At 39.1% G+C, this 14,447-nt stretch overlaps 1 protein-coding gene across 1 annotated transcript; it reads left to right on the forward strand.

The window, feature by feature from the left end:
• Positions 1 to 1,531: 1,531 nt before the first annotated feature.
• scn4ba (sodium channel, voltage-gated, type IV, beta a) lies at positions 1,532 to 13,277 on the forward strand. Its single transcript, XM_040130552.1, has 5 exons — positions 1,532 to 1,824; positions 10,286 to 10,449; positions 10,617 to 10,836; positions 11,006 to 11,135; positions 12,405 to 13,277. The coding sequence occupies exons 1-5, from the start codon at positions 1,731 to 1,733 to the stop codon at positions 12,496 to 12,498; spliced, it is 702 nt and encodes a 233-aa protein (XP_039986486.1). The 5' UTR covers positions 1,532 to 1,730; the 3' UTR covers positions 12,499 to 13,277.
• The last annotated feature ends 1,170 nt before the right edge of the window (positions 13,278 to 14,447 follow it).

The raw sequence follows: 14,447 nt of genomic DNA on the forward strand, positions 1-14,447 counted from the left end.
TCAACACAATGGGTCTTGAGAGCAGTGTCTGTTATTGAGGTCGCCTATAGTGTAGTCGCCTTTGCTCATAGTATAGATTTTATGAACAGATGATTTAGGACAGGCTGAGCTCCAGTTGTCTGAGCCCTGTGCTCTGTTTGGCTTGCACCTACTGAGCTTCGGACAAAAGTAATGTTTTAAGAAACAACACGGGGTGGCAACGTTGATATAACAGACAGAGATAAGTATGAAAAGTAAAAAGTCTGTAGTATAAAAATGGATCAATCAAGTTGTGAGACACTATATAAAAATTGACAGCTAATTGCTGGAAATTTTAGCTGCAGCAACAGTTGTTGGATTGTTGTCACTTGTACCATGTAAATCATGCTGACATTCCAATTGTTCTACAAAAAGTCTTATGCCAAACACAATGTTAAAATTTGCCCAAAGCCCTGTACACATGCATACTGCAGACAAAGCAGGTTACAAAAACACGTACTAAACAAATCAAATGAAGATCAATAAACCTTGTGTTGGATGACACAAGAATTAGTATTAAAGTAGCATTTTCTATACCAAACTCAACGGTGTATCCTTTAATTAAAACAAGCCCCTCCAAAAACAATCCTACTGTACACCTGAGGAGGGAAAAGGGGAAGAGAGCTAAAACATGAGTCATTTGATAGAAAACTTGACAGTGGACAAGATCAGATCTTGCCAATGCATTAGCTTACCAACACAGAGCTTTAGTAGAAGCATGAAATGGGAGAAGCAATAAAGTAGAGACAGGAGTAAAGGTTGCAGTAAAGACAGGGGTATGTTTTGTGGGTGAAGCACCCTGCCCGTGTCTGACTCGGAGACCCTCATGAGTATGGCTGACTCAGCCTTACTGTGCTGGGTGCATGTGTGTGTGCCTGCATGTGGCAGCAGTTTTCACCCCTCCCCATCCCCATTCCACTCTATCCCCTCCTCTCTTTCACTCTCTCCTCACCTCTACCTCTGCAGTACCTCTCTCGCTTATTCCTCCCTGTGCCGGCTGGGGAGACGCGTGCGCTCCGCTTTTCTGCCTGGCTGCTGGCTCTGCTCCAGCATCCCCCTGTACCTCTCGTGAGCTCTCTTCCCCCCTCCAGTCTATGTCTCCCCCTGTGGGGTTTTGCTGGCCAGCCTGCTTCCCTGGCTGTTGCTGCTGCTGCTGGAGCAGTAGAGCTGTTTGACACTACGCTGCTACGCCTCTATTGCTCTGCCTCGCTTCTCTCTGCCTTTTGCCTCACACTCTGCTTTGCTGGATAATCACCGCTGAGTCTGCCAGAGACAGCGACAGAGGACAGGAAGGGAGGGAGGCAGAGAGCCCGCACTCTTAATTCAACTGCTGCATTCTTCAGTCTGTCTTTTCCTCTGCTTTCCTGGGCTGCTGGAGTACAGTGCAGGGCACAACTGGACGGGAGAGAGATTCCTGAAGGAATTTATCCTTCTCTTTATCCTCTGCTTATCCCTGGGACAGAGTGCAGAAGAGGAGAGACGAGGGAGGTACTGGGAGCAGGACTTCAGACTCTGCCTTCAGCTGCACAGCTCAGTGTCCCACCTTGCTCCAGAGACACATGAGACAAACACACAGAGACACACACATATTTGCATAGATTAGACACAGCTAAGGCCGGCCAGACTGGCAGACAGGGACAGACTGACAAAGACACACATTCTATAAATACAGAGAGACAGACAAGACCACAGACAGACAGACAGAGGGTGTCATGGCGTCAGTGGACAGCACCGGTTTGAGGGTCTCTAGTCGGCTGAGATCAGGGGATCTACTTCATGCTGGTTTGGCAGTTGCACTGCTGCTTGGTGAGTTATACTTCTATCTATACCTTTAGCTGCCCCGTCGTTCCTCATTCCTCCACTATTACACCAGAACATTGTACTTCTATCTGTAAAACGCTTTCATGCCAGCTTGTGGTTGGGTTAAAAAATCATCTATACATTTAAACTTGTTTCTATGCCCTCGTCATCGTCCTCTTTTGCTCCTTTTGCTCCCTTTGTTTCAATGTTTTTTTATGCCCACCTGGTTGGGTGGTTCACTGCTGTCACAATAAATCGATTCCTTTTTTTCTTTTTATTACTCCATACCAAGATCTGCTGCTCTCTGCTTTCCACACCTGAAGGCTAAAATGTATGGTGATGTCACGGCTGACGTTTACTTGTTGCTGTAGCGAGGGCATCAAGGTCAATTACATCCAACCCTTAGCTGATCTGAACTTGGACATGTTAGATATCTGGTTGCTGAGCTGGTTTCAGTGATTAGTTAAAAGACTCTTTACGGACTTAACGAGGTGCCAATTTTAAGGGAAAGATGAATAAAAGGAAAAGAAAAAAAACAAAGAAACACTTTTGGTTCCAGAGTACATAAAAACATATTTGTAATAGCGACAGTCCACATATTTGTGTGCATATTTGAGGTCGTAGTATTACTGGTAGTGACGTAGTGGTGCAGTGGTGATCTGTGCTTTTGCTCATACACTCCCTGATGTTAGCACCCAATAGTGCCCCCATATCACAAAATTGCCTCCTTGAGCTCAGTTGTTTCAAAACCCAGCACAGTTCACAGTTGAGCTTTATGTCACAAAAACAAGAGCAATGGATGCATGAGGAACTTCATTTCAGTGCGAACCTTAGATGAACTACATCATATTATGATATCTTAGTGACAGAATTAACCTCAAATGAAATAAAATAGGTTTCTGATCTTTAAATTGTTTACTTTCACATTTTTTTCCCACAAACATTTTGCTGTTACCATTAAAATTCACATTGTTTATGATGTCAAATCAAGACATAAAAGGGGTGATATGTAAGTATTTTAGTTTAAAACATTCAAAAATTTACTAAGATTATCAACAGACTGTGAAGACATAACAGTTATGACATTATGTAAAAGACATCTGTGTATTGTGTTGCAGAGACATCTACTGACGTTAGCATGCTAATCAGCTAGCCCCAGCCCCTCCTTTCTCATAATATCAATTTGCACCTGAAGAGACGGTAGTGAGTCACTATTATGTCCAGTCTGCCCTCATACATAAGAAGCTGAAGAAGCTAGTAACTGTGACTAGGCCATAAATCTTTGTTGCAGCCGTCTTCTCTTGGTGTCATTCGTCCACTCTTTCCTCAAGCTCCGCTATTGATGCTGCTGCTCTAGCCTCTCTCCTTGCATTCCTCAACCTCTCGTGGCTCGTCCTCTACTCCTGCCACCACGACCACATTGTCGTCGTCAGTCTGACAATAACTGAAGAATACAACCTATCAGTTATATAATCAGATTGCAAGATAAACATTATTACCCAACCCATGCAGGTTTGGCAACATGTCAACAACTGCCCTATGCTGAGGTTAGATTTTACTCGAGCTACCTTCAGCTCAACCTGACGGGGAGGGTCGAAACTTGGTTGTGATTGGCCAGTGAGCCCAGTCCCGCAACACGCACGCAACACGCTCTCATGGGCCCCCCGAATGATAGATAATCAGACAGAAAAAAGAGACTGACAGGGCCATCGACAGTTTACCGGTCCATCGATGCAGGGATTCGTCCCACTATGCCAAAGGGCCAGTTCAACTATGGCACACCATGGGGGGGGCAAAGAGTGCATTTCCTTGCTTCTTACGATAAGGGTTGGCAGCCCAAAATCATTGTGCTGAAAAGTCAGTAGTACTTTTCTTGAAATGTCTGTTAATAAAATGTCATACATACAAGAATATGGAGCATTATTTTTTAAACTATAAGACAAATATTTTTTTCAGTTGATCATGTGCGATTGGCTGCAGAGCACAGCTTTAGACTATGCTGACCTCACACTGTAAGCATTATGAGCTGTCTTTAAAGGAAAACTATTAAGGAGCTATGCATCGCAGTACTTCTACACACTCATGTAAAACAAAAGTTTTGTTCTTGTCAGACTTTTTCTTCCCAAAGCATGTCTTTCTACAATTTAACACTAAAATGAGGTGTTCTGCACAGGATTCTTCATTTGATTAACTTTTAAGGGTGTAGTTTTCTTGAAAATACCATTTATCATAGATAATATAATATAATATAATATAATATAATTAACTATCTATATATCTATATCTATATCTATATATCTATATCTATATATATATATATATATATATATATTTCGTTCCCAAAAGCTATTGAAACATGTAAAAGAAACTAATACAATTCACAATTACTGATCGATAACCCATTTGGACTCCAACTGAGAACGATGTAATGTAATTAATACCAAGGGTCAGTTTTATGAAGCTGGATAACTGGATTACCATGTTGAGTAAAATGCAGAGCAGGCCTATCTACATTGGTCCATATTCAAGATTTCAGGGTTTACTGGGTTTTATTCAGCAAATTTTACCACATCAAAATTTTCTATTGTGTTTTGAATACTATGTGGCTTTGGTTATATGGGTTAGTATACTGTGGAGCTGTCAATCTGTGTCTTTAGTTGTGTTGTTCCTCCTTTGGGGTAGTTGCAGTGGTAATTAGTAGGTCACCTTATTTTATTTTCTACTTAATTGCTACCAGGTCTGGTAAATTCTGATGCATTTGATCCAGCTGAGGCAAGGTCAAACAATCTCATTTCAAAGGTAAAATGACAAACACAAAGTCAGAAAGTTAAACGATGTCATAGCAGATAGATCCAACATGGTATTTAACATCACTATCTATTTTTCATCTGAATTCTGCAATGTTCTGTATTCTATTTTAGACAGCACATGTTTGTTTATCTGTACATTACACATCTGTCGAAATTTCATGCCTGCATAGAAATGCACGACGTTTTCCCTTCTTGAATTATTTTCCTAGACTTCTGTAATCTGCGCCAAAACATTGCAGCAATCTTTCGCAACAGACCCTTTGGCAACTGAAATGAATCCAGGGAAAACAAGGGTAAAACAAAGTCCCATTTAAAACAAAATGTGGAATGAAAGGAAAATACACTGAAAATTGGAGGATATTTTGTGTATTTTCCTTTCATTCCACATGAAAGTTCTGCCTTTTAAACTACTTCGAAATAAACTTGTGATTGTAATAACTTACAGCTGACAAAACAATCAGAGATACGACACATGTACGTGAAACATGACAGTAACTTGCTGTCAGGTCTGCCTCAGCCAAAGACCAAGATTATAACCTTGGTACTATATTATTCATCCTTCAAAGTGTCACTCCTTATTTGCATTAGACATGTAGAGATGCCACGGATGTTACAAACCCTCATTATAACTGATCTTCCTCAGAAAACAAAGATCTATATTCCATATATTCCAAAAATATCTAAGATAGGCAAACACGCAGAACAACTATCACTTTAACCCTGACATTAAACTACTTGAATCTTCTCCACTTTCACAAGCCTCAATCTACGGTGCCATATGTCAGCATAATGGATTATGCAACACCTTTTTTTGTAGAGAATAAACAACAAACAGCAGACAAAGTAGGAGTTGTGGTACAACAAGCAACAAGGCAAACAAATGCAGAGCAGTCCAGGTTATTACTCAGCAATTACCAGTAACATTTTATCAGTAGCTGGCATGTAAATGTGGTAATTGTTACGTATGTTGTTACTTGGTTGTGTGTCTATCATATTACATAAAAGTGTGCATCCATATGTGTGCATGCAGTGTAAACCTGACCCCACCGTCTCCACCAACACTTGCAGCTCTGTTGAGTGAGTTACTTAGCTGCTGCTGTAATTCTCTGCCCTATCGTCACTCATTGTCCTTGGAGAGGACGTCCAACTTCCCTTACCTCTCTACCTCACCCTATCCATCCCTCCGTTCTTCCGTAGTGACCCCCTCGATCACTTCCTATACACTGTACCTCCTCCATTACCCCTGCTCCCCCATTCATCTTTTCTGTTCTCCTCTTCCCTTCCCATCACTGTTCTCTCCCTCTCTCTCTTTTTCTGTCATGGAGGTAATAGTGTCCTCGGTCAGTTCTCTATGGGTTCAACTCAGAAATACATTAACCCTTCAATCTCTGGCCTACTTAAAAGGGAAAAAAAAAAAAACACCTCACCTTGTCAGTCAGCCAAGGACACACGCACACGCGGGCATACGCGCGCAAACCCACACACACTCACAGTCAGTTGCCTTTCCTCCCATCAGTGATTCAGATATTGATGTTTCCCAAATGGCACGAAGAGATATTTGATAGTGGAGCTAAAAATATCAGACATTCCAGTCTATTAGTCATGTACACACAAACACACACAAGCACATCTACTGCATAAACAGACAAGAGTTCACAGGCATATAACCCACAAATAAAAAGACAACCATGCATACATAACTAGCATAAGACATTAATGCAGTATGTGAATTTGTTTGTTATGTCAGGACAAATTGTAAAGATCGAAGAAGAGTTGAGAGGAAGGGGATACGAGAGAGATGAGGTGCGAAATGAGGGTAGGGTGAAATCTATTTCTAGGCATGGGGGGGGGTTCTCTTAGATATGTAAGATCATCATGCTTCCAGCCAGCATGCGTAAGCCATTTAGAAGGGAGATTCTCCCTTGTATTCTCACTTGTTTTCCTTTGCATCATCATTCCCTCTGGAGCACTTGGCTACAAACCTTGCTCACTGGCATTGTGCCACTAATTATGGATAGAGGGCAAAAGATAATTCATTATTGTACTTAGCTGAGGGTTTAAAAGGCAGTCAAAGGATTCCAACCAGCAGCCAGCTACGGAAAACATTTCAACCCTCTAAGCTGTCACTGACTCCACCAATGTCCCACACAAAAAAAAAAAAAAAGGAACAACACAAATATACATGGTGGCTCCTCACATCTCTCCTCTTATTTAGTCGCCCTATCCCCGAGGAACAAGATCAGAGAGCAAGAAAGACAGAAAGATTGAAAAAAAAGGCAAGAGAGAGACAAAGTGTCCAATGTTGCAAAAAAAAGAATAGTGAGAGCCCATTACAAGAGAGCAAATCTAGAAACAGAAAAGAACAAGCAGAACCCCAATGGCCTGAGCTGCTACTGAAAGTAGAGGAGACGAGTCAAGATGACTTCAAAATTTCAGATTTTAGAAAAACAAGAGGAAGGGATGAGAAAGAGAAGATGGATGAGCATATTCAGAAAACTGAGCAAAATACACTGATACATCCTCGATCATGTACTTTTGATACAAAATTCAGAGATTTAACAAGTTATTGCCACATCAACTTGTTATTTACTAGAATGCTTTGGTGTGTTCATGAGAAAAGCATATGAAAAATACCTACCTACCTACAGGATGAGCAATATACTCTATATAAAAATATTATCTGCATGTAGGGAAACTTAAAGTTGAGTGAGAATGAAGGTTAACATAAATTTTTTTTTAAATTCTTTATATGTTCTTGGACTATGAGACTTAAAAAAAAAAAAAGACTTAAAAAGGTGAATAGAATTCATGCAAAGCACAGTTAATCGCTGAGATCTGGTTTTCTGTGATCATTTCTGTTGATCACCACATCCTCAAGTATTGAATTAGCAATGAGCTTGGTGAGTCAGGGATGGCTGCATTCACATATCCGAATTTACAGACTTGAATATATATGTTTGTGTTTATTTGAAAACCACCTGTTACTGTCAAAACCTGAGATAATGCAGAAAAATCACAGCTATTTTGCATTCAGTTCATGCATCAGTTTTGCATTCAAGATATTGAGACCGAGAGACTTTTTGAACTAGCTCAGTGTGCCCGATTTTTGTTCCAACACACTGGTTCGTTGATTCAGGTCCCAACTCTCAACCATCTTAATACTGGAAATGGTTTTTTCAGTTATATATATATCCACCATAGCACTTGGTAATGAGCAACATAATCACAGTAACTTCAACTGAGCTATTTTAGAATATCAAAAAATGCTGAAAATGACAATTGATCCCACCTGTAAACTGAATGACCCCAACCGATTACAGTGTGTCAAAGAGCATTTAACACCCAACGTGTAACAGTAAACAGTGATTTAATCCAAAATGACCAGAGGGATTCCACTGTGTCAGTGTTTTGCTAATACTGATGTCTTCACAAAACTGGAAACAGGGGGTGCGAAATTCTTATGTAGATGTAAGTCCTTCACAAACACATAGGCATACATGTACTCTGATGCTGTTTACACCATGTCCAAGTGCAACGTGATCCTGAGCAGGTCAGTGTGGAGGAGAGTGTTTATAAATAGGCCCCAAGTGTATGAGACACACCAGAGCAACAATCTAGGCATTACACCAGCTGTCATTGCAAAATCATCATAACCTGCCCAGCATACTCAAATACCAATACAAGATGAGCTGCCTCTTTTAGAAATTAAAGACTTACTATGTGCTTTCTACTTTGCATAACAATATCACTGGACACAAGTAATGTTTCATAATAAACCGGATTTATGTTTTTATTTTGATTTGGGAGCACTTCTGTCTCACTGTCTATGGGTAGCTTCCATTTAAAATAGATCAGTCAGTGTTGCTTTGTTCATCTGTCAGTCATTCTCAGTCAGTCAGTCAGTCAGTCAGTCAGTCACCTATGTCTTACACACAGTCTGGTCACCTTGCTTGGTGTGCATACAGGAGCAGCGAATGTACTTAGATAAATGAATAAAAGAGCTAAAATAGAGACATTTAAATTTGATTACTTCAGATTTAATTAAAAAAAAAAAAAAAAAAAAAGCATTGTGACTAGTGACTCACTTGTACTTGAGTACTGCAGGACAGTATCTCTGTTCAGGTTTTTCAAGGCAAGACCAGTAGAGGGCAGGTACTCATGTTTCTAGTACTGAGTGTATTATATTTACATGTATAGTTGGTGACTTATGAGATATGGAATGTTGTACATACTTACAAAGTTTGAATGTGTATTGTATCACATTTAAATAAAAAGATTAAATCCCCCCAAAATCCAATGACATCCAGTCCTCAACAACATGTTTTCCACATTTTCCTTCTGCTTCAACTCTCTCTACAAATCACTGCAGTGTTTAATTACTATGGTGCTGTACAAAAAGGCATGAGTAGGCAGGGGGGAGTCAACTAGTGAATTAGAGCTGTTGTTTGGTTCTGAATGAGAGGCTGTGTTTCCCAGAAACAGAATAAAAAATGAGGTCATCTTGTCACTGTAGTGTCCGGGCTGCACTAAAGAAGTAGCGCTGCTCAGAGAGCATATTATAACCTCTTGTATTGTAAATTCAATGACGGCTGAAACTCTCGGCAAGTGACCATCACCACCAACTGGTCCTGGCAAGAAACCACATTAGGCAGCAGAGAAAACTCACATATAGCAACTTTAAAAGGAACGACTACTGACTGTCAGTTTGCATTACTTGATACTGCATTACTCGTGTTCTTTGGTACTTGATTTGTTTTGTCTTGGAAACAGCATACATTTCATTTCATGTATAACTCTACTACAGCTTTTGTTTCGTCCTTATACTTAATTGCCTCTCTGAATACTATCTACAGTATGCATAACTACGAAACAAGTTTGGAAAAGTAATAAATGCAGCTTCAAAAGAATATTCATGGTTTAGGTAAATTAAATGTATATTATTTCTATTACTGCAATGGTGTTTCCATTTGAGGTTCTCTCCCCACACTGTAAATTGAAAAAAGAAAACAGATTTGTGATACCTGCAGTCTTACAGTTAAGAGGTGCTTGAACATCAGAAAATTCAGGGGCCAAAGTGGGCAGCAGAACAAAAATTTCCAACTGCAGAAGCGACAAGAATGATATATTTCTACCAGTTTTTCCTTTTATTTTATAATGCAGGTGCACCATAGTCATTGATCAGATGAATATGTTTCATTATACAGAGGGCATAACAAATCAAACAATTTAGTTTGAGTTTCAACTCACAAATTTCAAACACTGAAGTCAATAAGAAAAACTAAAAAAACTGATAACATCATCTTTTATTTACTTGATGTCATACTTAAAAATCGTATGGAGTAGTGGAGGACAGAAAGTTTTTATTTTCGTGAGCTGCACTTTTAGTACACAGGCCACATTGTAATGCCATCAATCAACAGTTGCACTCGTCTTTTACAGCAACCCTAACTGGACAATAGCCCAGACTCCCAGTATAAAAAATTCCTTAATATTTCATCATTTTTGCCTTAAAAATGGTTTGAAAGCAATGTAATCTTAACTATCTATATCTGTTTGTGTTTTTTTTTGTTTTTTTTTGTTTTTTTTTAATCAAAACTGATGTTTTCTTTGCTTTTCTGGTTATTTTTTTCACCTTTTCCTTTCTCCTCTTGGTTCAGGTGTATGGAGTGTTGGTGGACTGGAGGTCTCAACAGGTAAAGTGTCTTCAATTGAAGCAATGAATGGCTCCACAGTTCTGCTGCCCTGCACCTACTCCTCCTGTATTGGCATCAAAAACCTCTACTTCAGCTGGCATTATAATGACAACGGAACCATGTTCAGGGTACAACACACACACACACACACACACACACACACACACACACACACACACAAACACACACACACACACACACACACTCCCATAATAAGCAACATGGGCATACTTTGGATACATTTTAGCATAGACAACCTATGTCTGTATATCTATGTACAAATTTGTGTGTGTAGTTATGTGATGCGGAGATCCCTATGGAGGGTGTGGAGCCCAGGGTCAATGTGTACCATGAACGTGTGGAGTTTGTCGGCTCCTCAAAGAGAAACAACATCTCCATTCTGCTGTGGAATATCACCTTTGAAGATCAAGGAGAGTACATCTGTTTCGCCAGAAACCCAAAAGAGAAGAACCGCAACCACAGTGCCATCTTCACTCTTATAGTGGTGGACCAAAGTATGTGACAAACGCACGCACCTGCATACACCTGGCACACAAAAATACAACCTTATCTAACTCAGCCCTATGACAGTACTTATGCCCTAATTCACTCTTGTTATCTCTTTCTCCACATTGTTTATGTCATCTCCATCACAACGTCTTTCCCTCTTCTTCCTCTTTTCAGTGAAGGAGGTTGACAATACTTTGACAGTCATCATTGTCTCAGTGCTGGGTGGAGTCATTGGCTTAGTTATCATTGTCATGGTGATAAAGGCCTTGGTTGTTCACTTCCTGCTGAAGGATGATGAGAAGAAGTGAGTAAATCATTAACTATGGTAATAAGGACATCAAGGGCAAATTCAGAAAAATATAGAATAAACGTGATTATAGACAGTAATAAGCTTGTTCCCAAATATATTACTGCTACCTGGACATGGTAATCCATTGCTCTATTACTTTTTCATTTCAAAAATTGTGGAAATTGAATGTCCTTGGCTGGGTTTCTATGTAAATCATTGGAGCAGACTAAACGAATTGATGACAATAATAATGTTATACTGACAGAAGACAGAGTGGACTGCCATTATGTGACCATTAATTTAAAAAATAGTTTTTAAAGCCTTTTGCATGGGTTGCTTATAAAACAAGTTCACTCATATTCCCAGAATACAGAGCATTTCTCAAATAATGAATAAAATAGCACCTTTCACGTTTTGTTACAACATTGGTTCCCTTCCTGTATTCAACCTTAGACTCTTGTTTCTGTCACATTGTGACAGTGGCTATTAACATAGACATTTTTCAGAAAATCTTTGCTTTTACTTTAGGGGAATGTGAGCATAAACTCAGACAATGGAGCATGCATGGTCAAGCAGTTGCTATATGTATTGCAAAATGCTGTCAAAACTCACAATAAGAGACACAGATCAATAGGAAATACAAAATGATCATCAATAATGTGACTATAAATAAATTAATCTATGTGTCCTTAATTGGGTTAATATGAGACTACTGTTCTCCATGTTAAAAAGGGACATTTGCTACTACTATGCAATAAATATGACAAGTTGTAACTCACATAGCTGCAGACCCATCATAAAAATAATGTTTGGCTACGCAGTGTAAATTCCAGCTAAACAACAAAACAACAGACAGAAAAAATGAGAAATTGTATATCTACTTTGTCTTTTCACATCTATCACAATTATATATATATATATATATATATATATATATATATATATATATATACATATACACACACACACACACACACACACACACACACACACACACACACATATACACTGAGCTTCAGTAAAATGTGTTTCAGTAAAACCTTAATTACATTTTCCCAATCGTGTGTCCAACACAAGATTATTATTTGGGGTTATGAGGGTTAGGCTATGCAAAATCCCTGTAAATATAAATTTTTTATATATATATATATATATATATATACATACACACACATATATACATACACACACACACACACACACACACATATAGCCCTTATCACTCTTAATGTGCCTACCGCTATGGGTGTACATCCTAATATTTGGTTTCTCTGTCCCCTGCAGTAAAGAGTGCCTGGTGAGCTCCTCAGGGAATGACAACACAGAAAATGGACTTTCAGGAGCCAAAGCTGACAACAAAGGGACACCAAAGGCATGAGCAAAATGCAAAGTATGTCTGTATGTTTATATATGTTAGAGAAATGTACACGCTCAGAGAAAAAGCTGTTATCAGTGGACTGTTTTATCTTACTAGTTGCTAACTAATACAACATGTAAATGTCTCTTTTAAACCATGCTTGAGATTTGGGAAGTGTGAAATGTGCAGAGCCCTGGATCCCTCCCTCACTTACATGGCAGCCCATTTGTAACACAGTGTACAGCCTCTGTTAACAAATTCTGCTCTATATATTACTGAATCTCACACTTACTCTAAAGCTCAGCCCCAAGTATACTGTCTTTGCCATACCCTCTTCTTTTTAATTCAAGACATGTCCCCAAAGAAATTATTATTATTAGTTATTTATTTTAATTATGTGTGGTACAAATAATTACAACTACTACATCACTTTAGAGGAAGAACTTTGCACAAAGAATATACTACATTGTCTTAAGTTCTTTTTTTTTCTAGACCAACTTTCAGGATTCAACCGCCACTCCAAAATACAGTTACTAGTCTCAGTTGACGTGCTACAGTATGTTTGATTCTCCATTTGGAATTCATGGGGCTTGTCTAATCACAACTGCAAGTCAAACGTGGACCCGAGCAAACCTGACCAGTGGGAACGCACACACTTTGATATCATGATGAATTCCCATTATCTATAAACTGCCATGATGTCAACTGGAGAACAGCACAAAACTGTTAAGATGCTCTTTTCTAACCCTCATACGACTCTGATGCATATCCACCTGTAAACCCAAATCAGAGGACCATTTCAACAAATATAAGCCAACATTGTTTGGGCATACTCAAATAAAGTGTGCTCTAATTAAAACTAATAAATATACATTTACTTACTTGCTTACTATTCTTGTGAGTAACTAGCAAAACATATGCTGGTTTTCTAGAGGTCTTTAAGGCTATTTTTTCCTGCCCATTTTGTCCTGACCTTAATCTCTGCCATGCCAGCCTGAAATTTAACTTTCATGTTTACTGCTGGGCCCAGGTTTGACACACTGTCGTGGTGTGCTTGGTTCATTAATGCTAACAGCAGATTTTGATCAATCAGTAGCCAGCTAAGGCTGACAACCGGGCTTTCCTGGGTGACTAAAGGGTCCAGTTCTGCACATGCTTTATTGTTTTGCTTTAGATGAAACACAGGTGCCTGTTCTGCTTCTGCTCCCTCTGCTGGTGGGAGGTTAAAAACACAGAAAATTTATTTAAAAAAACAAAACAAAAAACAACCAACCCTCACCCTCACCTCATCAAAGACAATCCCTAGACTTCCCAGCTCCCTATAGAAAGGAATGAACTTAATCATGCTGCTTCTGACTAATAACCAGTGCATTTTTAGCATGTGCGTATTTTATATATTGTCATATAAGTATATGTTGTCTAGTACCACAGTACAGGAACATTTCTGTGTGTCTCTGTATGGTCCCATTTAACCCTTCACATCAACCTCAACTGACTGAAGCTCTGTCAATGCCTGTTAAGCACCTCCCAACACTGCTACAACTTTTCTTACCCCTTTAACCAGGTAAGAGTGATTGAAAGGTGACTCTTCTTTTAGAGTGATGGCCTGCAGGTATTTGTGGTAAAGGAAGGGGGAAAGACATTTTACATTTATTAAAATGTAAGAAACTTTTAGTATCTCTAAATTGAATCGTATAATTGCAAAAACTCTGCAAGAGAAGTTTAAGAAGTTGGCACTTTGTTCAGTGGCACATCAGCAGAATATACTTTAAGTGGGGAAAGCAACTTAAGTATGCAGTTCTCCAGATACCAATTCACTTTTACATTTCCACACTTGTATGCGTACTCTAACTGGCTACCTTCCATGCAAACTTGCTTGGATAACCGTAATAAAACACTTAAATGATACAGTACACATACATGGATTTTAATTGTGCTAAAGAGTCCAAACAAGTCCATTGATACAGCCT

Source organism: Xiphias gladius, chromosome 7 (genome assembly GCF_016859285.1).
Source record: "Xiphias gladius isolate SHS-SW01 ecotype Sanya breed wild chromosome 7, ASM1685928v1, whole genome shotgun sequence".
NCBI classification, from domain to species: domain Eukaryota; kingdom Metazoa; phylum Chordata; class Actinopteri; order Istiophoriformes; family Xiphiidae; genus Xiphias; species Xiphias gladius.

Excerpts from the sequence above, each read along its gene's own strand:
- scn4ba (XM_040130552.1), top strand. The coding sequence starts at position 1,731 with ATGGCGTCAGTGGACAGCACCGGTTTGAGGGTCTCTAGTCGGCTGAGA. Across the intron at positions 1,825-10,285 it reads GGCAGTTGCACTGCTGCTTG|GTGTATGGAGTGTTGGTGGA; the intron begins GTGAGTTATACT and ends CTCTTGGTTCAG. Across the intron at positions 10,450-10,616 it reads ACAACGGAACCATGTTCAGG|TTATGTGATGCGGAGATCCC; the intron begins GTACAACACACA and ends TTGTGTGTGTAG.